The following is a 27,320-nucleotide window of genomic DNA, read 5'->3' on the forward strand; positions in this document are numbered from 1 at the left end:
TAAGGTAGGCTATTATCAGTAGGAGAAAAAAATCTTGGGTAGTGATAATCAGGATGGCCCATTTCAAACAGTTGACAAGAAGGTGTGAGTAACAGTAGGGGAAAAAATTAGCATGGGGAAATGGTTTTTACTTTGTGTAATGACCTATCCACTCCCAGTCTTTGTTCAAGCCTAATTTAATGGTGTCCAGTTTGCAAATTAATTCCAATTCTGCAGTTTCTCATTGGAGTCTGTTTCTGAAGATTTTTTTGTTGGAGAATTGCGACTTTTAGGTCTGTTATTGAGTGATCAGGGAGGTTGAAGTGTTCTCCGACTGGTTTTTGAATGTTATAATTCTTGATGTCTGATTTGTCCCTTTTATTTGCTTTCCACAAACATTCACACAATTAATTTTGTATTTACCAGACTGTTCCTGGTAAGAGAAAATATTGGGATATTTTATATTAGTACTGAAAGTGTCTGTAGCTTTCTAGGCACAGATATGGCTTTCATTGCTATAGTATCTGAGCATCTCTTTACAAGGCTCTTTTGGGATTTGAGAATCTTCCAATCAGGAGGCAGAATCAATATCCTGTTTCTTAGGTGACACGTCTTACTTTGTGAACAGCAAATGGTAAACAGTGAATAAGTGAAGGAACAGTCATATTAACAGTGTGTGAGAAATTCACAGGTTGAACTATATTTGTATAAACTATTCATTGAATAATTTCAGTTAACAAATTAGTGCAAACGGAAGTCTCTTAGTGGATAATTCCTGAGTTGAAAAGGGGCTTAGATTCATTGAATACACTATTTGCTAAAAATAGTTCACCCAGTTCTATTCAGTCTTCGCTCAAGCAAAATTCAACTGTTACCAACATGAGTTCTGCATAAGGAAGCACTACAGGGTACAGCCCTAAAGCTTGTGCTTATGCGAGAAATCCATATTGAAACAGATCCTCAGTCAAACCCACAGCAAATGTGGGCTTTTGTGCTTTGGATGTTCTGTGAGCAAAATAATGGATGGTTCACACAGTCTTCAGACCACCTACAAGACTTGTGGAGGAAGCAAGGAATGCATGTGTACTTTAAAGAAATCAATTTTGGGGCTATTGCCCTGATTCAGGAAAGCATCCCTGTTCAAGAAAGCACTTAACTTTAAACATGTGCTTAAGTCTCATTGAAGTAAATGAGATTTAAGCACATGCATGTACTTAAGTACTTTTTCAAATAGGCCTAAGCACTGATTTGTCATCCAAACACCATATCTGTGTTTTGACAGGAAATGCTGATGAGCTCTTTCACTTTCTAACAAGTAGGTGAAGTACAGAGACTTCCAGAAATTCAGATACACATTAATGAATTTTGTCTTACTACACTAATTTTAGATTACAATTATTTAACCTGGAATGGTAGATATAGAATGTGTTAATCTTTGAAAAACTGGCCATTCCTTGAAAGTCATAAAATCCACAGGGTTTAAGACCAGAATGGACCATTAAATCATTTAGTCTGACCTCCCATATATCACAGGACATTAAATTTCATCCAGCTATCCCTGTATTGAGCACAATGACTTGTAGAAAGCACACAGTAAACAAACCTTTACAACTATAGATCCAGTCCTTCAATGTTTACTCTGAACTCCAGGGGATGGGGGAGAGGTTGCCTAAAGACTGATTAAGGACATCAAGAATGAACACTTAATTAGAAAAATGTATTAATTTTGTCTTCAAGGGCTTTCTTTTTACATCAAACAGATTCTCTTTTAGCATTTAACAAGGGCAAGTCATGCCTGACCAACCTGATTGCCTTCTATGATGAGATAACTGGCTCCGTGGATATGGGGAAAGCGGTGGATGTGATATATCTTGACTTTAGCAAAGCTTTTGATACTGTCTCCCACAGTATTCTTGCCAGAAAGTTAAAAAAGAATGGATTGGATGAATGGACTACAAGGTGGATTGAAAGCTGGCTAGATTGTCAGGCTCAATGGGTAGTGATCAACAGCTCGATGTCTAGTTGGCAGCCGTATCAAGCAGAGTGCCCCAGGGGTCGGTCCTGGGACCAGTTTTGTTCAACATCTTTACCAATTATCTGGATGATGGGATTAATTGCACCCTCAGCAAGTTCGCAGATGACACTAAGCTTGGGGGAGAGGTAGATAAGTTGGAGGATAGGGATAGGGTCCAGAGTGACCTAGACAAATTGGAGGATTGGGCCAAAAGAAGTCAGATGAGGTTCAACAAGGGTAAGTGCAGAGTCCTGCACTTAGGAAGGAAGAATCCCATGCACCGCTACAGGCTGGGGACCAACTGGCTAAGCAGCAGTTCTGCAAAAAAGGACCTAGGGATTACAGTGGACGAGAAGCTGGATATGAGTCAGCAGTGTGCTCTCATTGCCAAGAAGGCCAAAGGCATATTGGGCTGTATTAGCAGGCGCACTGCCAGCAGATCGAGGAAAGTGATTATTCCCCTCTGTTCAGCACTGGTGAGGCCACACCTGGAGTGTTGCATCCAGTTTTGGGCCCCCCACTACAGAAGGGATGTGGACAAATTGGAGAGAGTCCAGCGGAGAGCAACAAAAATGATTAGGGGGCTGGGGCACATGACTTATGAGGCGAGGCTGAGGGAACAGGGCTTATTTAGTCTGCAGAAGAGAAGAGTGAGGGGGGATTTGATAGCAGCCTTCAACTACCTGAAGGGGGGTTCCAAAGAGGATGGAGCTAGGCTGTTCTCAGTAGTGGCAGATGACAGACCAAGAAGCAATGGTCTCAAGTTGCAGTGGGGATGATCTAGGTTGAATATTAGGAAACGCTATTTCACTAGAAGGGTGATGAAGCACTGGCATGGGTTACCTAGGGAGGCGGTCGAATCTCCATCCTTAGAGGTTTTTAACGCCCGGCTTGACAAAGCCCTGGCTGGGATGATTTAGGTGGTGTTGGTCCTGCTTTGAGCAGGGGATTCGACTACATGACCTCCTGAGGTTTCTTCCAACCCTAATATTCTATGATTCTATGTACAGAAATGGATACTCAGCAAAATATAATTCACTAGGTGTAAAATTTTCTGAAGTGGCTCATCCTGGACAAGAAGCAATGGGCTTAAATTGCAGCCAGGGAGGTTTAGGTTGGACATTAAGAAAAACTTGCTAACTGTCAGGGTAGTTAAGCACTGGAATAAATTGCCTAGGGAGGTTGTGAAATCTCTGTCATTGGAGGTTTTAAGAACAGGCTAAACAAACACCCGTCAGGAAAGGTCTAGTTATTACATAGTCCTGCCTTGAGTGTAGAGAACTGGACTAGATGACGTTTTGAAGTCCCTTCCAGTCCTACACTTCTATGATTCTATGATCCCACTTTTCTAAGTGATGTAGACACTCAGGAGTCAAAATCTCCTTAATGCCTTAGTCCCTGAATCACTTTTGAAACTGGGACTTAGTCTCCTAAGTCACTTAGGCCCTTTTGAAAATTTTACTCAAGCCTTTGCTTCTCTCTCTGTACTTTATTTTTTTTCCTCAAAACATCTTTAGTTTCATTACAAATTGCTATTTGGCTACCAGGAACCTTCTGCAGAAAATCAGTTGAGTGTCCCTCAGTTTGAAGCATATTTGTTCAATTAAAGTTGACTATGGCACACAGCCCACAGAGTCCTGCAAGCAGATGCCTCAAACTCTGTTTTTATGAAAATTGTCTCTAACATAAACTTTCAGTTGCAACATCTCCCTGCATGCACTTTGCTGGCCCTTAGGGGCAGAAAAGATGACTGAAGACTGAAAATTCATCCACGGAAAGTTAGTAGGACTTACCACTTTTACAGATAATTTTGAGATCAAAGTAATATTAGAAAAATTAGCAAAACCTCATTAATACCCCAGAGAGACAGGTGTATGCCATCATTTCCTTTTAAAGATTCAAAAACTGAACCAGAGATGTTAAGGGCTAGAATGTAACTTTACAATATACCCCGGCTAAAGGGCAGCTCTTAGCTGAGTCTAGGTTGCCAACTTTCTAATCGCACAAAACCGAACACTCTTGCCCCACTTCTTATCCAAGGCCCTGACCCTGTCTCCCTTCTCTGAGGCCCCGCCCCCGCACTAAGGCCATCCCCCCTTCCCTCTGTCACTCACTCTCCCTCACCCTCACTCGCTCATTTTTATCAGGCTGGGGCAGGGGGTTAGGTACAGGAGGGGGTTCGGGCTCTGGCTGGAGGGGTCGGGCTCCAGGGTGGGGTTAGAAATGAGGGGTTCAGTGTGTGGGAGGGGGCTCTCGGCTGGAGCAGGGGGTTGGGGTGCGGGCTCTGGGGTGGGGCCAGGGATAAAGGGTTTGGAGGTGCAGGAGGGGGCTCTGGGCTGGGGGATGTGTGGAGCCAAGGGGTTTGGAGTGTGGGAGGGGGCTCCAGACTGAGACAGGGGGTTGAGGTGTGGGAGGGGGTATGGGCTCTGGGCTGGGTGTGCAGGTTCTGGGGTGAGGCCAGAAATGAGGGGGTCAGTGTCCGGGAGGAGGCATAGGGCTGGGGCAGAGGGTTGGGATGTGGGAGGGGGTGCGGGGTGTGGGTTCTGGGAGGGAGTTTGCGTGTGGGAGGGGGCTCCAGGCTTGGGCATGGGATTTGGAGGGGGTGCAGGCTCTGGGAGGGAGTTTGGATGTGGGATGGGGCTCCAGGCTGGGGCAGGGATTGGGAAGGGTGCAGGCTCTGGGAGGGAGTTTGGGTGTAGGAGGGGGCTACAGGCTGGGGCAGGGGATCGGGGTGCGGGCTCCATGTGGCGCTTATCTCGAGGGGCTTCCTGGAAGTGGCGACATGTCCCTTGGCTCCTAGTCGTAGGGGCAGCCAGGTGGCTCTGTGCAAGCATTTCCCAGCCAATTGGAACTGTGGAGCTGGTGCATGGGGCAGGGGCAGCACGTAGAGTCCACCAGGCTGCCCCTGTACCTCGGAGCCAGGGGGACATGTCACTGCTTCCAGGAGCCATGCAGAGCCAGGTAGGGAGCCTGCTAGCCCTGCGCCAACTGGACTTTTAACAACCCGGTCAGCGGTGCTGACTGGAGCTGCCAGGGTCCCTTTTAGACCGGACATTCCTGTCAAAAACTGGACACCTAGCAAGCCTAGTTGAGCCACCCCCGCAACAGGCCAAAGACAAAACAGACTCAGAGAGTCAGAATTCCTCCCCCACTTTGCTCTGGGTAAGGAGTCAGTTACTTTGTCCTTTTTCATGAAGTATCTTATGTATCCCACACTGTGTGCCTGGCTGGCTGCTTGGCTGGTGAAGAAGAAGAACAGGGCCAGGCCGCCAGGTCACTTCTAGTCTCTCTCAGCCCTCTCTCCTTCCAGTGTGGAACGGAGAGCCCTGGGTAAGTAGCTCCTGCTCTCTCCTCAACATCTAGAGTAGCAATCTGAGCCAAAGCTGAGCATGGAAGTAAAGCATGTGAAAATCCAGCCGTGAGTGATTTGTAAAGGGTATGTCTATATTGCAAGTGAAGGTGTGATTATAGCATGTGTAGGCATGGTAACAGTAGTAGTAGTGAACAAATGGTGCTGAGGCCTAGCAACACAAGTATATACCAGGGTCCCAGAAGACTTGCACTTGGGAGGCTAGCCTGGCTGAAGCCCATGCCACCACATCTGCCTGCCTATGCTACAATCTGCACTTGCAGTGTAGACATACCCAAAGAGAGTCAATGGCAAAGTCAAACAGAACTATGGAGTTCCTGGCTCTTAGGTTATTAAACCACTCTCTCTAAAGTGGATTAGAATGAAGATTCCATTTTCTGAAATCAAGATGGTAAAAAATAAACAAGACCTAAGAACAGAGGAATGATGTGATAACACTTACAGCTCCAATACCCATACCTATTTGCTAAAGCTGCTCAAAAACAGAATTTCTGCCCCACAGTAAATTATAATAGATCAATATTTGTTTTTATCCCAAATCCGGACAATAAGTCAATATCAAAACTTTCATGGAACCAAAAGTTCTGAAAAATGTTGATTTGCGCATATGCCAGTATATTTGGGTTCAGTTTGTTGACTGGAAACAAAATCTTTTGTTTCTGGTCATTGGGTCAAGGTTAATCTACATCTGCCTGCGCTGCCTCATGGGAATTATAATTCGGGTGCCTCAGCCTCATGGCCCCCATTCTCTCCTATGGGCTGGGCTCCCCAGTCAACCTACATTTCCCATGATGCATTGCGGCCAGGGGACTCCCGTGATACACTGCAGCAGCTCAGCCGGAGGGAGGGACAGCTCAGTGGTTTGAGCATTGGCCTGCTAAACCCAGGGTTGTGAGTTCAATCCTTGAGGGGGCCATTTAGGAATCTGGGGCAAAAACTGGGGGTTGGCCCTGCTTTGAGCAGGGGATTGGACTAGATGACCTCCTGAGGTCCCTTCCAACCCTGAGATTCTATGAGTCTATGAGAGAGACTGTGGTTTATCCTGGGAGAGGGAGTCTGGCAAATGTAGGAGATGGGGGCTGCAGCATCTGAACTACTATTTCTATTAGGTACTGTGGTGGCTCAAATGGGTGCAGAGATGAATGTTAACCCTACCCAAAATAAAAGAAAAAAAATAATCTCAGGAAAAAAACAATATTTTCCCATGGAAAATGGAAAATGTCACCTTTGTATTAACCATATTTTCCATCAAAAAACCCCAAACAAATAAAACAACAGAAAAATCCCAAGCAATGCTACTGTTTGCTCTTTCTCTCAGTTTACTAGACCCTTCTCCCTAACCACACATTTTGCTCCTTTAATTATTAGAGTTCTGCTAAACTCTTCCCCTGCTTTATATCTAGCTCTACTCTATCAATCTCCAAGCTTCTGTTCTTGAGGAAAGTAACTAGTTAAATGTGCTAAGTGCCTCATATGCTTTTCATTTAGTCTGAGTTGTATTTCACATTAGAACAATATGAGGCTTTCCAAATTCTTTTGTTAAAATTTCCTATGCAAAGCAGAACTCACATGGAAACTATGATAGGACAGTGGCTATTAACTAGTAAAGGGGATTAAAATAAAAAGGTAAAACATTAAAACTATAAACAAATAACTGAGAGAAGCTTAGGAGTTCACAATAAGTGGATGGAATCTGAGAGCTAGAATAAGAATATTTGAAGAAATCTAATTAATAGCTAAGGAATTAGCCTTATATTTTCACTCCAGGGTGTGTCTGGCCACAATGTTCATGAAAGCTACCCTGTCTAGTTCCTTTCAGGGTGAAATAAGGCAACCTGTGGTTGGGACAGTGCTCGCTTCCAGGCCATCCTCATGAGGAAGAGGTTTTTGACTCCGCAAAATTGAGGATATTTTACAAAACTGAACTTCAACCTCCCTGTGCCTGTTTGCACATATGCAAAATTGGAGAAATAATAGGACCTCTCTGACCACCTCCCATATATTTATGAATTTACCATGCTATCATCCTTGTAAGATAGGACGGTATTAGTGTGCCATTTTTCACATGGAGATTGTGATTTGTTCAGGATTACCAAGGAATTGAACACAGACACACACCAACCTAGCAGGCCATTCTTTAACCACAAGACCCTTCCTAACTGTTGAAAACTCACTTCATTAACATTTGTAAGATGCCTAAATACAGTACTGAGTAGCTGAAGGCAGGTCTACACTTAAAACACCACAGTACGCTTTAGTGAAGCCGCTACCAGAGGAGAGCTCCTGTCAGCATAGTTATTCCACCTCCATGAGAGGCAGTAGCTATGTTGACAGAGAAACCTCTCCTCTCAACATAGTGCTGTCTACACCAGGTGTTAGGTTTGATGTAACTGGGTCACTTTCCATACCCCTGAGTGACATAGTTATACTGACAGAAGTCTGTAGTGTAGCTTAAGCCTTAGAAATGCCTATAAATAAAAAATAGCTTGCTTTGACATCCCAATATATCAGGGATCAGCAACCTTTGGCACGCGGCCTGTCAGGGAAATCCGCTGGCGGCCAGGACGGTTTGTTTACCTGCAGAGTCCGCAGCTTTGGCCGATAGCAGCTCCCACTGGCCACTGTTTGCCGTCCCCTGCCAATGGGGGCTGCAGGAAGCGGCACAGGCCAAAGGATGTGCTGGCCGCTGCTTCCCACAGCCCCCATTGGCCAGGGGACGGCGAATCCCTGCAATATATGTTAGTAGGGACTTTTCACTAACACTGCATACTGGACCATATATATGAATAATGGGTCCAAAGTGAAGAATGGTAGCGATAAATAAGCTCAAACAATGACATTAGAATTCAGATCAGAAAGCAGGACTATAAGTGACCAAAAATAAATAAATACATAAATAAATAAATAAACTGCTGAGAAGGGAAAAGGCTGCTTGCCAGAATAACATATTTTGCTGGTATACTTTTCATTCTTCCCAAGTACTTTTCCTTAAGCACTGTTTGGATGCAATATGATACTAGAAAGGCTTTGGCATGCCAATGCGGATTTCCTGGATTAATACAATTCTCATTACTGCTTGCAGTACAGTACTTCACTTTGCAATTTACTACTTAGCAAACAACCGTTCATGTGCATTTTTCCCTTTCTCAGAGGCTGAAAAGCAATAATTTTTTAATTTATTTGTTTATTTATTATGTAGCGTTTCGGAGCCCCTGTTCAAAGATTAGCGTTAAATAAGATATTTTACACAGAGTGAAACCTAGTGGCAAAAAGTATAATACAAAAAGAATAGGCGTACTTGTGGCAGTATAGAGTGATCACTTGGTGAAAAGTGTTCAACCACAGACCATAGGTCATTTTCATCTTTTATCATTTTCCTGTGTGAGTTCATTTGGGGAAGTAGTGATTGTCTGGTTTCACCCACTTCATTGTTGTTGGGACATTTATCTTTGTAAGTTGTTTCTGTGGTGAACTGACCCATGCAGTTCAAGAGTACCTCCAAGGTTAGTCAGAGCTGTGTCCGGTGACTTCAGCTCTGGGAGGGACTGAAGGTAATTGTAAGTCCCTTCTGAGATGACTGTAACGTCATCTCCTGAGTCAATTTTAAAGTCAATAGTCTTGAAATGACTATTCAGTTTCACTGTCCAGGCAGCCTCTATGTCATCACAAGTTATAGGTCCCAGAAAAATTGGTTCTTGATTGTCTGTAATGTGAGTCAACTCTCTGACGGCTTTGGTGTGGCAAACTCCTGCAAAGTGTCCATATTTCATGCATTTATTGCACTGTGTGCCTTGTCTGGACATTCATCACATCTTGGGATATGGCTTTTTCCATACCTTGTACATGTAGTCTGGAATTTGTCCTTTTTAGCTTGGGAGTTCTCTCTCCTTGCCTCAGCAGTTTTATGATAATGACTTTTAACATTCAAGTGTCTGTTTACAGTTACTAAGCTAGTTTTAGGTTTTTCAAGTTTGTCCTGTTGCTTTAGGTTTTGCTGCCTCACCAGCTCACACCGCTTTGCTCTCTATGTAACTGTAGCTAGAGTTAAATCTCTCTTCCATTGTAGCAGCTGTGAAAAGTTTTTTTTCTATTAATCCAATAGCCAGCCCCTTTCTGATATTTTCATGTTTTGCATTCCCAGAATCACAGTTTTCAGCCATTGTATGCAGATCTCTTATAAAATATTCAACATTCTCTGATGGAAACATGTTTTTTCATAAATCACATTTCTCTGAGATATAAGGTATGCCTCAAAATTAGCCAGAGCCCTTTCAAATCATCTTTGTGACAGTCTTCTGTAAAGTCAAAGGATTTAAAGATATGCTCTGCCTGCTTCCCTATAGCATAAATTAAAGATACCTGAATATCTCCAGTTTCATTGCACAGCTTGGTAGCAATGCAAAATCTGACAAAATATTGTTTTCAGATTGTCCATTCTGAAGGTTTACCAAAACTGAAGTTCTCTGAGGCATTGAAGAGTGGCATGTTAATGAGATCCTGCAACCTTTGTTGTTTTGTTCCTTCCATTTCTGTTCTTAGTTTACTTCTGACACCATCTTATGTTCCTGTACCAGATATGGACTGGTCATAGAACTTGCTTATTTGTAACCGATGTGTTCATCATAAGATCTTTTAATGCTCTTCCAGGTATGTCTAAGGCTAAGGTTAGCTTTAAATAAGGTATTTTATAAACAGTTCCACCTAGTGGCAGAACAGTATAATACTTTGGCATTCCATTACACCTGTCATGGACCACAATCCCACTGTGCTGTACAAACACAGAACAAAAAGACAGTTCCTGCCCCACAGAGCTTATAATCTAAGTATAAGACAAGAGTCAACAGATGGATATAGATAGATAGGGGAATACAAGGAAACAACCTTACAGAAGGCTACTGCAAGAAATATTCCATCAGAAGTGATTTTCAAACTATCTTCCAGTATGAGACTTTGTATGGAAGACTTGCCAACTATATAGTGCTGATATAGGAGACCCCATACCACTGTTTAGAACCCCTGGTTCAAGGGGAATGTCAAGAGCAGGAGGGAGTGTCGCCAGAGTGCCTGAGTTACCAAAACTGCCAATAGGGAGCTATTGCAGTCAGGGAAGATTAGAGTCTCTCTAAGACTGCTCTGACTCTGACCAGGGGTTAACTGGGCCCTTACGTGTTCTCAAGATCTGAGAAGTGTTAAGGTGGATTCAAGTCACCTTTGCCCCGCCTCATATCCTGTGGCAAGCATAGCTTGGCTAGACTTCCAGATTTCCCATAGTTGCCTGCAACATAGTTACAATCATCATGTTTGTTTTATCCGTCAAGGAAAGAAAGAATACAATTTTAGCAATGTTTTGAAGTGCAATCTTCCTTATTTCTCTTCTACTTTGAATTGGATGGATCCAAACCAGAACGTCAAGTACTAGCCCTCTGAAATTTTATGGAACGTGATTAGAGTCAAATTTGAGCATCCAAATTGCCCTATAATTTTGATCTGGGTTGTATCTAAAACCAGGCACCTATTTTCTAGATCTGGTTTGGATGCGACCCGTGGTGTTTGAAATCTTACAGGATCAGTTGTAGGATATCTGATTTTATGGAGCAAAATCTCCCAAGAAGAGCTCACCAGATTTCAGAACTTGGCCTAGTTCATCCTCAAACCCAAATTATAAACCTTAGTCTGAACCTAATGTGGATCTGGATCCAGACTTGCACATCGTCTCCTTGGCTCATCTCTATTTTCAATATATTTCTTCCTTTTTTTTCCCTTTCTTGTCTGGCCAATCAGTGACTGGACTATCCATTGGATTTTTAAGAAAGCGAGTTATTCTTTTACTTTTCTGAGGGTCGTTGCATCTTTTTTCCATTCCAGTGGTAGCCATGTAGCAAATATGTTCTGTCACAGAACCCCATGACATAGGGATTCACTTCACAGCATGGAAAATTGGTGGAAGAAAGGTTTACTTTAGCTGATCACCTCTTTCTTTTGGCCCCATACCAACTGAGTTTAAATTAGCAGTAATATCTAGCTACTGGTGTCTGAATTGCTAGACTAATGTTTTTAAATCCCCACTCACACTAAGTGGCTGTGTTAAATTCTGTCCGTCAGCAGTTATGATAGGGTTGGCACAGCAAGTTGTTTTGGTGCATCTCATTTGAAGCTGCTTCTTTTGTTTAATTTCTTCCCAATTTATACTTGCATTTAACAGTTATGGCCTGATCCTGAAGGCTCCAGTTTTACTTTCTTAAAGAGTGCAGGATCAGAGCTATAATGCTACATAATGTTGTCCCCAAATGATTGCTGGCTCTAACAATCATAATAATTGATCCTGACTTAGTTTATTTAATCTACAGGGTCAATCAGTGCATTTAGATATACCAGCTAAAAATGTAAGTACCTGGCCTGTTATTTTTAGCCTGGATAATGACCTGAGGAATTAACATATTATATAAACAGTTAATGCAAAAAGCTGTGTAAACTTAAACTAGCAGATTGATTGCATTTACCTGAGATAATTCCTTTCCTTGCCATTTACATACTGGTTATTTTGGAGAAATTCCTGATTATATATACATCAAGAACACTGTAGAAAACCAGTGCCCAGATTGTTGTGCTGGTTATAATTGTATCTTTTTTCCAGAATTTTCAGAACATTAAGTTTGAAAGTGACATTTAAGAACATTAAACTGCTATTTTGTAAACAAAGATTCAGAAGTCTGTCAGTGTCTTAATCTTATTTTCTTCCTTGAGACTATGCTACTAGAGACTCCTTCTGTTAGTATGCTAAATAGTCTTGATAGCAGTTGATAGTAGACCCTGTAACAGGAGGAAAATAGAGTCCTTTCCCTTATTCCTAAAGTTAGCCTTTCTCTACTTATATTTGTGTTGTTTGGTTAATTGTACTATACAATAAAACAGGGAAAGAAGAAATCAGGCCCTTTTAAATAGGCAGAACTCTGGGTAACTTCAAATACCCAGTAAAACCAGAAAAATCATCTCACATCTGTTACTAATATTTGAAAACACAGCGAAAACAAAGGGAAATGCATCACACAAAAAAGAAGAGAAGAAAAACAAGCAAAGAAAAATGTGACCAGGCCCAGAGGCTGATTTGAGGGACTTCACAACACTCTTCTTTTCATGTGCTGACCACCTGAAGTTGCTTTATGCAACATAAAGGTGTCTGTTTTGTCTACTATATCACAGGGGAGATGTGTGCTTGTTGCTTTAGTAACATGGTTTGCAGACAGCAACGGATCATAGTAAGTGTGTGCAGTGAGTGACTTTGGCTCTATGACTTTTTAGAGGGTATTTGGCAACATCAGCTCTAGTGAATGCAAAAGAGATCCTCTCTGTGTTTCCATTTGAGCAGGTATACCAAAATGCTCAAAGGTATTTAGGCACCTAACTCTCATTGATTCAATGGGGCTTAGGTACCTAAATACCTTTAAGGATCTGGGCCTTAGTCCCTTCATGGCCAACATGACAGATATAGAGTACTAGTGGCACCTTAGAGACTAACAAATTTATTTGAGCATAAGCTTTCGTGAGCTACAGCTCACTGCATCCGATGAGTCACTTTATTTATGCTCAAATAAATTTGTTAGTCTCTAAGGTGCCACAAGTACTCCTTTTCTTTTTGCGAATACAGACTAACATGGCTGCTACTCTGAAACATGAAAGATATAGTGATTCTTGACCTTCCATATCAGTCACATCATTTATGATATTGCTCAGGAACTGTCCTCGATGCCAAAATATCAGAAAGGATCACACGTCACATAATTTAGTTTCTATCATGTTGCACAATCAGTATCTTCAGCTAAACATTTGGGCTGAGATTTTGCCACCTTTACTCAACTTGAGTAATACTTGAGTGTTTTGTTTACCAATTGTTTTTGTTTGGTTGTTTTCTTTTGCCCTTTTAACATTTGACATGACAGTAATATGAGAATCCAGGTGTATTCTCCTGGAACTCTGCACAACTTGCAGGTCCACTGCTTTCTCCCAGTCATGGAAACGTACTACTTTTCCCCCTGTTTCTTATAAAATGTAACGGAGTCTCATAACTTTGACTATAAAAGAATCTCAGAGTTTGTGTATTTTTTCTGAATTGAATGTTTATAGATTTTCTACCCTGTCAAATTGAAAACTGCCTGGGGAGACCACAGTGTGATTGGGCTGGAAGTAAAATGGCAATATGGGTAGTGCTACTTTGGTGGGGACACATTGTTACTGTCAAGAGGCATACCAGCTTTAGGCAAATACAGAAATAGCATCTGCTGCACCCTTCTCATTTGTCACTGGGTCTCCCTAACTGTTTTATTTGTATGTATGAGAATTATTTTGTTTTCCAAATTGATCCAGTTAGTGCCAGTTATAGAGGTGATTTTTGTGTGGTGGCCATCTGGGTCAATTGAACTGAGGCTCAAAAGCTACCAGATGGTCCTCAGGACTGTTAAAATGTAAGTGATTTAACACTTACATGCCACAGACATAGAAAAGTCTGGGGAATGTGTATGTTTGAAATATTGTAATATATTGCTTATATTAGGTCCATCAGAGTTTTGTTGTTTTTTTTAATATGATTTAGATCAACCTTTTCTTAATGCATATTTGGGTTTCCTTTTGCAACTGCTTGGACACCTACACATATTTAATGTACTAGGTTGTATGATTTGTGTATATTGCCCTCTGCTGGATTGAAAAGGACAATGCCTGTTGGATGGGTAGATAGCAAGTGGAACAACGTTAGCTCACTGAGTAGAAAGAAACTGGTGTTTTACAGATGAATGGGTTCTAGGCTATGCTGCTAAATCTATAGTATTAGTTTAGCTGCTGATCACTGTCTGTATATTATGGATCATTACAAGCAGTCATAATTGTGCTAAGCCTCATATAAATTTACCTCACCAAATGATAAAATGGAAATAAAACACCTAGTAAACAATCTTTTCTTCTAAAATTCTGCTTAATTGTTATTCTCTGAAAAAAGATCATGCAGGCATCACAATATGCAACAGCTGAAAATCTCTCTTAAGGCTATGAAAGGAATTTAAAAGAGACCATTCACAAAATAAGAATCTGATTTGGTACTGAAAAGTATAAGTCATAGGCATATTAACAACTAAGGGCTAGGTCATCTTCTAGGCTGGGGAAACCTATACAAAGGACAGGGAGCCCTACGTGTTTCCTCTGCTGGAGTTTCCAATGGATAGGTTCCTTTGGGAGGTGAGGTTTGCCCTTGGAGACATAAACCATGTGTGCAAAGGGCCTGCACCTCTGGACTGCCTCCCAGCTTTTCCCTCACCCTCGCCAATCCCCACGGCAGTGCTAGAGGGTCCTTCTCCAGTCAACGACCCTGGACTCCCTACCTCTTAAAATGGAATCACCTACCATGGAGGGGGAAAGCACATGAACTGGATAAAGTGTTCAATAAGGAGGGCTTGTGAGGAGTAGGTACAGTGTCCCTTTCTTTGCAAGCTGGTAAACACCATTAGTCAGACCCTGTTCTTTTCCTATAATTATGAGATGCTATGATGCTGACAGACCAGCTCAGGCCAGTGCCATACGCCAATTCACTTATGTGTGAATATCAAAGGAGTGCAGTGTATTAGCATACTGTCAGGCCAATTCACTTGTGTGTTAACAGAGATCAGAGGAGATGTTGATCATACTGTTGTCACCTATCTAAATCTTGTTGTTTACTATTACTTTACATTTACATTATGCATGCCCGGTATGCATGCCCTAGATCAAAGTGTGTGTTAATGGGAGAGCATATTCAGGTGTTAGAACATCATGAAACCTAATGGAATGTTACTTGTATTGTTTTCACTGATCTATTCCTATTACAATGTAATACAGTGGTTCCCAAACTTGTTCTGCCGCTTGTGCAGGGAAAGCCCCTGGGGGGCCGGGCCGATTTGTTTACCTGCCGCATCCGCAGGTTTGGCCAATTGCGGCTCCCACTGGCCGTGGTTCACTGCTCCAGGCCAATGGGAGCTGCTGGAAGCGGCGTGGGCCGAGGGACAAATTTCATTTGCCATTTTGTTGCCCAATCACTTAGTTTTGTGAGATCTTTTTGAAGTTCTTCACAGTCTGCTTTGGTCTTAACTATCTTGAACAGTTTAGTATAATCTGCAAACTTTTCCACCTCACCGTTACCACTTTCTCCAGATCATTTATGAATAAGTTGAATAGGATTGGTTCTAGGACTGACCACTATTACCCCTCTCCATTCTGAAAATTTACCATTTATTCTTACCCTTTGTTCCCTGTCTTTTAAACAGTTCTCAATCCATGAAAGGATCTTCCCTCTTATCTCATGACAACTTAATTTACGTAAGAGCATTTGGTGAGGGACCTTGTCAAAGGCTTTCTGGAAATCTAAGTATACTATGTCCACTGGATCCCCCTTCTCCACATGTCTGTTGACCCCTTCAGAGAACTCTAATAGATTAGTAAGACATGATCTCCCTTTTCAGAAATCATGTTGACTTTTGTGCAACAATTTATGTTCTTCTATGAGTCTGACAGTTTTATTCTTTACTATTGTTTCAACTAATTTGCTCGGTACTGACGTTAGACTTGCTGGTCTATAATTGCTGGGATTACCTCTAGACCCTTTTTATTAATCTTTAATTAAAGATTATGTCATGTGATGAAACCTCCTGGAATATGTCCAACCAAAATTGGGAACCTTAGCCACTACAGATGGGTCTTCCTCCATGGAGTCTTCCCTTTGCAGAAAACCCCAGTTTCTTCCTAAAGTTACATTATAGCAATTTTCATCAAGTCTAAAAATACACAAAAATGATATGCACAGGCAGAGGTCTCCATCCCAAGAGTTCTGGCACTCAGAGCATTTGCCCTTGCACTCTGCTAAAACTTTTGTAATATCTTGTAATTGGATAATGGGTCCAATGCAGTACTGGGGTTATGTGTGGGGGAAGGCAGAAGCTGCTGTGCATCAAATGAACTAAGGGGCTGGTATTTCTTCCAATATTTATTTTTCTATGAGAGCATGTCAACAAATAAAACAATCTAAAATAGCTTAACTGTTACATTTTTCAAACTGCGTGACAAAACTATTCCACGTTTCCTGTCAGCACAAGTGCTGTCAAGCCCTGATTTAGCAAAGTACATAAGCGTATGCCTAACTCTTTTAAGCATTTGGACAGTCCCACTGAAGTTGACGGGACTTGAAGTTAGGCATGGGCTTAAGTATCTTGCTGAACAGGAGCCTTAGTCCGAAGCCAAAGAAATTCTTCAGCTTTCACCAAGCAAACGCCTCCCAAGCACAGTACAGGAGTGAAGGATGAAGGTTTTATTTGAATGTATTTTGCCATTAGAATGTGCCATCCCATTAAAGTTCCAAAAGCCAAGCTCTCCCTTTATATTGTTCTTTACAACGTGTTCTCACTACAATAGAGACCATTTAAAATGACTTTTCACATAATGCGACTGAGTCGCAGGTCTGCCCGGGTTGCTTTGCACCATTTGGTGGCAGATCCTGTTCCCGGCAGCATTACCCCTATATACGGGAGAACTAATCTGTCAACAAATAAAAAGGTAACTACTTCATTTTTTACTTTTCATTTTAATATTTTTGGGCTTCACTTCAGACCCTTTATTCCTCCAGCCTGACATGTCCTCCCTATCCGTTGTGATTGCTTCCATTTAGAATAGCCAGTAAAAGAGCTTCAGTCTTGACGACCATTTGGATAAGTACCTGGGCCTCAACCCCTACAATTGGGTGTATGTGAGCAGGCCATTGTGATAGTGCAGAACCCCATTGACAGCAGTGAGATTCCACACAAGCACAAAGATATACTGTCATGGCTCTGACGGCAGGATCAAGGCCTTAGTACCAAGCTGTTTACCATTACTGCATGATCCAAGCATTTTTAATAATCACTACGTATAATCAGTATATATTTAACAAGGATCCAATATATTTCTTACAGTAAATTTTCAAACTGATGCTGGACATTAGCTACGTTAAACTCCAGTCAACACCTAGAAAATGTGATTCTACTTCTCACAAGTTCAAATATGCCTGACAATAATTTGCATAATATGATGGATGTATTTAAGTCAACAATCAGTGAGCAGGAAGGGTAGTCCAAGAGTTCAGGGCACCAGTCAGGGGTGCAGGAGACTGGGACTCCATTTCCTACTATATCAAAGATTTTCTGTGTGACCCTCGGTAAGCCTCTCTGAGTCTCAGTTCCCCATCTGTAAAAGGGGGATAATAGCATTTCCCTTCCTCATAAAAGTGTTATGAGGATAAATATATAAAAGATTGCCAGGTGCTCAGACAATGCAGTGACTGGTACCTCAGATGCATGGAAAATAAGATGTCTCAGTTTGTGTCTTTCTGCTGCTTCCAAGAGTAGAAATACAGCTGAATAATTCAAACACATCCCTCAAAAAGGAACAGGAATCATAAAATATCTTTATCACCTGATTCTTTTGAAATGCACTTAGCACAAGGCAATATACATTGGCCATCTTGTACACACTGTTCATTCAGATACAAAGAAGAGGTGTGATATCTAGCTAAAATATTTGGAAGGAGACAGAGAAGTTATATGCATGTTGACTGCATACCAGTGCATTAGTAAAAATAAGTACAGTATATTTGTAATTACTAATGTACATTGAGTGTCTCCTGCATAAATAATTGTTTTACACACTCAGCAATCTGTGCAAACCTGAGTTTTAGAGTATGACCTTTGACAGATGTCTCTGTGCTTGTTGTTGTTGTTAAATATATTTTAAAAAGCTGTTAACTTATAATAAAACAACTGCATTCAGTGTGGGGGTATAAAAGACAACATATTCATGGTGTCAAGTCCTGCTTGCCTTACTCACATAATCTCATATGGTTAACATCCCTCTGTGTAGATATTTGAATTTTATCTATTTGAACCACTATTTTGTTATGATGACTCATTTGTGGAGACGTGTTTTTCATTTTAGGATCCAGCAAAAGGGTTAGTGATTGAATATGGACCTGCTATATTGAATGTCCTGTTTTCAAGCATTTCTGGGCTGAAATAAAACATCAGTGATTCTATGTTAGCGAGAGCCAATGTCTCCTCAAGAGACGTAGTCCCACTGAGTCATCGCAATATAGGTAAAAGCCAGTGCTGCATAAGGGAGCTATGGGAAGGTTGCTCCTGAAAGTTAAGCACATGCTTAAGTATTTAGCTGTATCGAGCTCTTGGTTAGAACTCCATTGTCCTATCTGCGTGGACCTACTGCTAGTATTTTGAATGTAGTGGGAGAGCTCAAAGGCTGACAATTCACACAGTATCACAGCACACTGAGAGCTCATCAGGCCAGGACCCAGAACTGCTGCTGCTGTCGCTCTGAGCAGACTTAAGTTTGTGTGCTGTTAGCTGGATGTAAAAAGTTCTAAATAAGGGAATTGATTTGGTTAACACCAGGAGAGCTTGTGTTAAAATGAAGAACACCATACTGTCCTGTTCTTCTGCTTTGTAGCACCTTCATTTCCGACTGGAGAGTTAAGCATACTGGTAGACGGGCTAATTCTGCTTTGGAATGAATTGGTAGGAGATGAGGCCAGTCTTGTCTTCCCAGAAGCTGAGGACATCAAAGGTTACCAAAGTCTAGCTACTTTAATCTTATTTACCTGTGCAATCACGTCTACAGTTTCAGAATAGCTACGGCACTTCCTCACAGCAGAGCGAGCCAAAAAGTCTTCAACCAGCCTTATACCAATGTCATACCCCCTGAAGCAAAGAAAAGAAAGTTACATGCAAAGCTGAACAATTTTTGTTTCCTCCCCTCATTCTTCTCTCTAGTCTCACACTTTCTCTGAGCAAAGCAGCTGCATGAACTAGGTCTGAAAAATGCTGTGGCCCCTGGATGAGGTAGTATTCTGAGACATGGAGATTTTACTGGGCCTGATTCATATATACACTAAGGCCACTGTACATCACACTGCCAGTGTAAAGTAGGCCTGTACCTCATGTGTCATGAAAAGGGGTCTTAAAGTTTGCACAGATATAATTTATGCTCACTTTAGGGCCTCTGTGTATGACTAGAGTGGTATAAAGTGGCCTTAATGTAAATGAGAATCAGGTCCTACTATCTAGTCGTTACTAAAACCTAACCATGGTTAGTGCTATCTTTCCCCGTGTCATTCTCTGAAGTAGGATCTCTAAAGGGATTCCTCTGAGAAGGCCATTACACACTGAGCATACAGCTTGGCCAGTTGGGAATGTGATGACACTGGTAGACCAATGTTATCTCTAATTTTTTCTATCCATGTGCAGAATGAATTTTGTTATGTGCACCATATCAAGGTAATGTGCGCATGTGCACCACCAGTAGAAACAAAAAAAACTAGATATAATATATATTTTTAAAAAGTTACCATAGGGATAATTACTCCAGCCAGGACAGGTTAGGCATTTTAGATTTCACTACTGAAATAATTAAATTTAAGTGTAAGAGAGAAATAAAAATTTTGAACTAGTCAAAAAACTAAAATAACACTTTGAAAGAAGTATTAAGAAGTAACAACAATAATAATACAAGTATGTGTTGGGAGGTGAGTGTGAAAGACAGTGTGTGTGTGTGTGTGTGAGAGAGAGAGAGAGAGAGAGAAACAGAACACGTTCTGTGTGTGTGTGGGTGTGTGTGACAGACACACACAGTGGGTGGGTGTGGATGTGTGTGAGAGAGATACAGACAGAGACAAGCACACACAGTTTGTGTGTGAGCCAGAGACACACAGTGTGTGTGTGTGTGTGTGTGTGTGTGAGAGAGAGAGAGAGAGAGAGAGAGAGACGCGCACACACCCCCCCCACAGCTTAGAGGGAATTTAGTAGTAGTCTCATTGCTCTAAGTATGGAGGTTTGACATACCCATGCATAGTCTGAGGGACTGACTCATGCTTTTCTTGACATTTGCTTCCAGTGACATTTGTCAATTTTAGGTTCATTGAAGCATGTGTGAAACAACAGATTAGTTAGCAAAAAATAATTACATAATAATTGAAGAAACCAACCCCTTATACTTGGAACTCCCTGAGTCCTGACATGACTGTGGTATTAATGTATTTATCAAGGGTGTTTCAGTAGTCTCTTATTGAGAAAAAAGATTCTTCCCCATCACGTCACATAACTTGGGTTGCCCAACAGGTGGGGCTAGAGTCCAATTTGTCTTGGGCATCTTGGCTCACCTGCCTACCACAGAAATTGCAGGTTGCAGAAGTCTTGTCCCCTGCAATCCCTCTGAAATGGCTCACACAAGAAATGAGTAGGTCCTCCCACCCCTGCATCTCTTCCTCTTCTGTTGTCCCTCCTCCGTTGTCCTTCTTCTATCATTATATACCTTCTCCCCATTATCTTCCGCTCCCCTTCTCTCTATCCTCCCTTCTCTTCTCCTTCTCCTCTCATTCCTCCTCTGAAATTCCTTCTCTACTTTCTTGTCTCTCTTTTCTCCTCGTAATATGCTCCTTCCTCTTGATCTCCCATCACCATAAAAGAATAGCCACAGTCTCTGTTATGCTACTTCTGCACAAAATTAGTTGCAGTTCGGCAAAATGCATTTTCCATTTCACTAGATTTAAATTCAGTTACACTGTTCACACAGAACTGAAATTCCAGAGAAATGAGATGGACAATATAAAAAGGATGAAAGCTTGTAAAATCCTTCCATTCCTAAATTATGGCAAATATTGTACAGGAGGCTTTGTAGAAGGAAAAGTTAATGAATGTAAATGCAAGCACCTGGGCCAAGCTCAGAAATGCTTTCATTGATTTTTTTCTATATCCATTTAAACTTAATTGTTTCTGAATCTCTTTCACTGTTCATTATGGGCCTTATTCAAAGCCCACTGAAGTCAGTGGAAAGGGTTCCATTGATTTCAGATTGGGCCCTATAACAAGAAGCCTATACCGTAGCCAATGCCATGTTATAACAAAAAGCTTTCCGGAAGACTAAGGTTCAGAAGAACACTGTGTGCTGTACCGGCAAGCCATGAAATATTTATTTATTGCTGGCACATTTAGCTGAGTATCACCATTACTGGTGCCCTAGTAAATATTTCATTAGCCGCTATTAAAATATGTACCTCACCAATACCAGAGAGTGCTCAGGTTATTTTTAAGTTTAACCTTTAGATCCATAAAACAATCTGTAAACTGAAGTGACAAGTTGCTGTCTGACAACCTGTGTGTAACAGAAATGCAACAGCCATATTATTATATCTATGCGTATGGGACCTCCTAGGTTATAAACTTTGCTTCCAAAGCTGTGCTGCTTTCATGTTCACTGATAGTGCTGCATAAGCAGAGAAGTAAATCAAAATAGCCCTGCTGGCAAAAACGTGAGTAAAAGCACAAGGGGCTAAATGTATATAATTGTGTTAATGATGTTAAACCAACGGTGTTAACCCAGGGAGGAGTTTGTTCATCAAATGGAAAAGAGTACAATTTGGTAGGAAAAAGCTCATGTAGTAGGAGAGAAGTAAAGTAGGACTCCACACCTCCCAGTGTGAACCTTTTCCTATTTCTACCACAGAACCTGCAAAGAACCTACATCAAATGTGCTGAAACACGTGATACTCATTGGGGCTGGGCAAAGAATTAATATCAAGTGATCGATTCAATGAGTTTTATTGATTTTTTTTCTGTTTGTGAATAAATCACGATTTTCTCAAGCAGGTGCTGTCTGGAATAGTTATTGTGAATAACTATTGGCCTGTAACTTGTTTGCAAGCAGTTTATTGTGTGTCTGATATTCAAAATTCTAGTTGTTTTGATTGGATGTGTCGGTCACATGGTATGTTTCTGTTTTCCGAATGGATGAGCTTAACTCTTAGAATCAGATTTTGTTGATAACTAATTCAAAAATTGCTTCTGGCAAATTTTCTACAATATTATTATGTATTGTTTTCTATGATGGTAATCCCTAGGAGCCCCAGTCATGGACCAGAACCCCATTGTTCCTGGGTGTTGTACAAACACAGAACAAAAAGACCACCCCTGCCCCCAAAGAGCTTATTTGTTTAAAATTCATTGCCATGGTGAACATTCCTGCCATTCCACTTATCTTCTAGAATGTCCATGGAAAACAATCATCAAAGGGGGTCTGTACCGGGCTGATGGGTTCTAGGAGCTTGCACAGGACACGGGGCTCTTCTCTTGAACCACCTTGTGATAAAGTTTATTGTAAGTGCCTTTGTGTCAAGGACTCTGTCTTCGTTTGTACTTTGCATGGTCCCAAATACAATTCTGTTATTCAACAAATAATAGACAATAAGAGGATGGAAGAAAATATACAGGTAGGTGGACATCACTAATGCTAAACTGGATGTGTAATGCAGAATAAACTTGTTACTTACATTCTGTCTAGATACTTGTTCACATCTTCATCCTTTTCGTAGTCCTTACACAGCTGGGCTACCAAAGCTCCATAAGTAAGCACAAAGAGTTCTCTGCTCTGTCAAACAAAGGGGAAAATGAGCGTGGATATGGTTTGAGAATGAAAAAACTAGGATCAAACTCTTATTGCTCCTCCTAACTTCATACAGTGTCTTGGAATAAAAAGCCCAACATTTATTTTTATAGGAACCTTCTGTCTATGGACACACAGCCAGTGATATCCAGGGTGTGGATTCAGTATACCTTACTTTATTATCACCCCTCACTTAGGCCCCAGTATTGCAAAGGGGTCTGTGCAGACACCCCTTACACATGCATGGAGTACCATTTGCAAGACTGTGGTATTTCTAATATCATTCTTTTTTATGACTGTAGCATCACGTTTGAATTTTGGAAGGAAGAAGAGTTATAATGCAAAAAAGTAAATCCAAGACTAATGGCATTCAGGATTATTGAAGCAATACAGTATTAGGTCTTTTACAAGAGTAGCAGCAACCTGGATGGTGAAATTCAATTGCAATAAAAAAGGCACAATGGTTCTGAGTCTTGTCATTTACATCTGCGCACAGTGAATGCAAAATAGATACAGAAAGTGGTCAGTTCAGAACAGAAGCACTTTACACCCACTTTGCACTTGTTCTGCACAGGTGTAAATGACAAGAAGAAGCGGATGAGAATCAGTCCCAGAGTCTTCTCCTTCTCTTTCAGATATCTAATAAGAGGCCAATATTTTAAATTCTTTTCATCAGTAGCTCTTATTCCATTCTTAGTGCTATTGCACCTCCAGATTCCTGAACTGAAGAGTTTTATTCTGACGCTGTTTCTGTCACACATATAAATATATCTAATACTTTCCACTTTTAAGCCAGAAGTCTGTCCTGCTGCTAAGGCTACCTGCTTCTAAAATCCTTATGTCAAATCAACAATGTAGGAAGGCAAAAGAATGAACTGGCCAGGAAGAGATGGTATATTCAAGGGGATCTGGTTGTTCCCAGATGATTTATGTATATTAGGAAAAGTGGACCTTGACCTACTAAATTGAGGTAGAAGGAGTTACCCTGCATCTGCACTAGGGAAAAGGCTGAGGTTAGTTACAACATGCTAGCTAACCTTGACCACTTTTCCAGTGTAGACAAACTCAGAGACACCAACACCCAGTTTCCATGGAGCCATGCAGTTCGCTATAGAATGTTTAGAATTCTACAAAGCACTGGGTTCTGTGCTTGCTGGTTTACACCAACGCACCAGGGGCCTTCCATGACTGTGAGACTTCCCTATTAATACCATACCTGGGCTCTTAGGAAGAGAGCAGGATTGCTCAGACATATACCTGAACAATACGCCGTGTAAAGTCAAGTATAAGGGATCCTGCCACCTTGTACATCTAAGTGTACATATTACAAGAGAAAATTAAGGGTTAGGCCCGGTCTACATTTGAAAGTTATACCCGTATAACAAATTTGGCTAGGGGTGTGCTTTTTTTTACCAAAATAGTTATACTCCTAGTATGGATGCAGTTATATCAGTATAAAGCTGCCTTTACCAGTATAATTTATTCCCTTACCAGTATGGGAATAACTATACTGATATAAGTACATTTATACTGATATAACTGCGTCCACAGTAAGGGGCTGCCCCCCTTTTAACTATACTAGTGCTGTTAAAGTGGTACAACTTTTGTGTGTAGGCAAGGGATTGGATTGTGCTCTTAGGCACAGTCCTGAGTACAGGTTGGTGAGTAAATGGCACCAACCTGTGAGTAGCCCCAGAAGACCAAGTGTCTCAGAGACTTTGGGACACAATTCCTCCTTTGCTCTGGGTTGGGGGAGGGGGTGCAATTTACTTCCATCCTTGAAAGGGTGCCATTTATTTTCCCCCTTCTGACTGGCTCTCTGCTCTAGTCAGTGAATAGGGGCAGTGTGGAGCTGAGCTCTTCCCAGCCACTTGCTCATAGAGGGGAGTATCCAGAGAGCAGGGATGAGTGCATCACAACTGATCCAGACCCCGAATTGGGGTAGGCCTTCTTCAATTGAGGGTCTTACTCAACCCTGCTCAGCTGAGTAAAACAGGAGCACAATTGAGCCCTTTATGACAAGAATGAAATTCCACCTGCTGGATTGTTCCTTCATTAGTAGAGGACTTTGTGAAATATGTCAAATGTAATGTTTTGTTGGGACTTTTAGAAAAAGCAGAACAATTCTGTCCTGGAGGAAAAGTTCTGATGACTTTTTTTAATGAAAATGATATTTGTTTATATTTGAAACACCTTGCACTCCACGTGAATTACTGAAAAATCCAAAGGAATGGTAGGAAATATAGTAATCTAGATTTGCTGCATACCATGTGATGTGCTGATGCAGAGGATGAGATGCTTGGTAAATGCCAATCCTACAAGATAAAAAGAAGTAAAGAAAAATGATAAGGGTTCACACAATTCTTTATGTGGCTGCTGAAAGAAAGAAAGAAGAAAAATGTGATGGACTGAAATGTAAATGCAGTTCAAACTTTAAACAGAAATTTAAATCACATTGGCAGGAATAAGCCTCAGCTCTTAGCACAATGGGTTCCCAGACGAGGGTTCTTAGTTGCTACCACAATACAAATTATCTGAAGAATAGTAATTAAAACATCTCAGCTAGTACTTGGAGCCAAGGTGAAATAGTCTCTTTTTTTCCTACTCTGCTATTTAGGTTCCTTATATCTATGTCACATTTTTATTGTTGGTTAGTTCATTCTTTTCAAGAAAAAATATTAACCCTGGCTGGAGCTCTTTTAAGACAGACTTCGTCACTGGTTTGGAGACAGACAAATATTTGTGGTGCCTGAAAACAATAGATTTGGTGCATGAGCTGTTATCCAGACCTTTTCACAGGAGACTAGACTAGTACTGACAAATTCATTTTCACTGATGACCCAAGCCTTATTTTAAAATAGAAGGCTAGTGCCCTACACCATTGTGCCAACTAGAACCCATTGAGGGTAATTTTGAATAGAAGTTAAAAACTACATCATATATAAAATGGGTTGGTAGAATTGAAGGCAATTCACCTTAAGTTCCTAACAGAAATAAGGAAACTTCCAATCTATACTTCTGGGCAAAGTTAATGAATGGGAAGATCCAAAAATGAACATCCTTGTACATGCACATTTGGCTGGCAGGCTCCTGAACAAAAAGTTAGAGCCAAGTGTTCTTAGGTTTCCAATAGTTGGCTATTTTACCCCTTAAAACCACAGTCAGAGAACTAGAGAATAATTGACAACCTTGGTTTTCTAGCCCTTTAATGGGACAGAATATTCTTCTTCTTCTTCTTTTTTTTAATGATCATGCAGTGTAAGAAATGCTTCGGGGACAGTTTCCCGCGCCAAGTCTTTAAAGTGGACTTTGGAATATTAGGAGAATATTAACAGATACTGCATATGATCAAAATACTGAGCAAACATAATAGTTGGAACAGCAAAAGGCATCCTTTTGTCTGTGGTATCCCCTACTAGATGTAATACTGTATTGTGCAATCAATAGTTCCTCATTATGGGACAAATCCAGATCAGTATGAGTTTTAACATTGTTTTCAATGGGAGCAGATTTTGGCCTTAAGGACCAGCTTCTACCCTGTGAAGTGCAGGTGCACTATTTCCTGTCCCTCTCATGCAAGCAGAAATGTAGGATCGCTCCCGATCACTAGGAGAGGGGACTGGCCTCAGTGCTGGCCTAGCACCACACAGCAACAAGAGGGTGTGGTCCGCCAGCAAGGAGGCATATTTAGTTCTCCAGCTGGGCAGCTCATATGCGGCAGTCCTGCCTAAACCATCTGTCCCTGCAACTGAAGAATGGCTCATGCTAAGTGCAGAGTTCAGCCATCTGGATTCATCATGTTCCGGACTGGAGCTGGCTGAAAAACATTTCATATCACAGTCACAGTCAGGAGAAATTAGAATGTTTCAAAAGCAAATGTTAATGTCAATTGTTTCACAAATACTTTTCATTCCAAGATCTGATTTTGTAAGAAACTCAAACAAAAAATCATTCTCTTTTAAGTCACAGCATTGTCTGCTCACAAGAGGGTTAATATTTTCATTGAAGCCATAAATGTCTTCAGTGCAGCCATTCTAAAATTGACAGATTCATCCCTCGGTACATAGACCTACTAAAATTTGGTTCACATTTCTACTTTCTAGCTAGTCCACCATCATGACTGTACAAAACAATACACTTCAATAAAACAATAGCTAGCTATAAGTCCATGTGAAGTAATATTTATATATTTAAATAAGCCTTACTATTTTGTGATTATCTTGTCTTCTGTTCGTTGGCCGTGACATGTTGCTTGAATAATGATGAACTGTATGATCATTGGTTTATATCTTTTTTCCTTTAAGAAGCATTTTCCCCTCCAGTAACTGTATTTCTTTCTTCACCCTTCCTAAAGTTTTCTCCTCTCTTTGCGTTAGATCTGCTTGCTGCACTCTGTGCTGTTGCTGATGCTCCTCCTATTTACTACAAGCATTAAACCTTTTAGGAGAAATTTGATTGGCAACA

General features: G+C 41.1%; 1 protein-coding gene across 2 annotated transcripts in view; it reads right to left on the bottom strand.

The window, feature by feature from the left end:
- TRAPPC3L (trafficking protein particle complex subunit 3L) overlaps window positions 1-27,103 on the bottom strand; it is a 42,718-nt gene extending 15,615 nt beyond the window's left edge. Inside the window, exons 1-4 of one of the 2 annotated variants that reach the window (XM_077811713.1) lie at window positions 27,062-27,103; window positions 25,124-25,171; window positions 22,744-22,841; window positions 19,021-19,120 (exon numbers count right to left, since the gene is read on the bottom strand). In XM_077811713.1, coding sequence (XP_077667839.1) covers window positions 19,021-19,120; window positions 22,744-22,841; window positions 25,124-25,171; window positions 27,062-27,103 — 288 coding nt within the window. The remainder of the gene's footprint in view (window positions 1-19,020; window positions 19,121-22,743; window positions 22,842-25,123; window positions 25,172-27,061) is intronic. The other variant, XM_077811714.1, reaches the window with a different exon arrangement.
- Between the last annotated feature and the right edge of the window lie 217 nt (window positions 27,104-27,320).

Source organism: Eretmochelys imbricata, chromosome 3 (assembly GCF_965152235.1).
Source record: "Eretmochelys imbricata isolate rEreImb1 chromosome 3, rEreImb1.hap1, whole genome shotgun sequence".
Lineage (NCBI taxonomy): Eukaryota > Metazoa > Chordata > Testudines > Cheloniidae > Eretmochelys > Eretmochelys imbricata.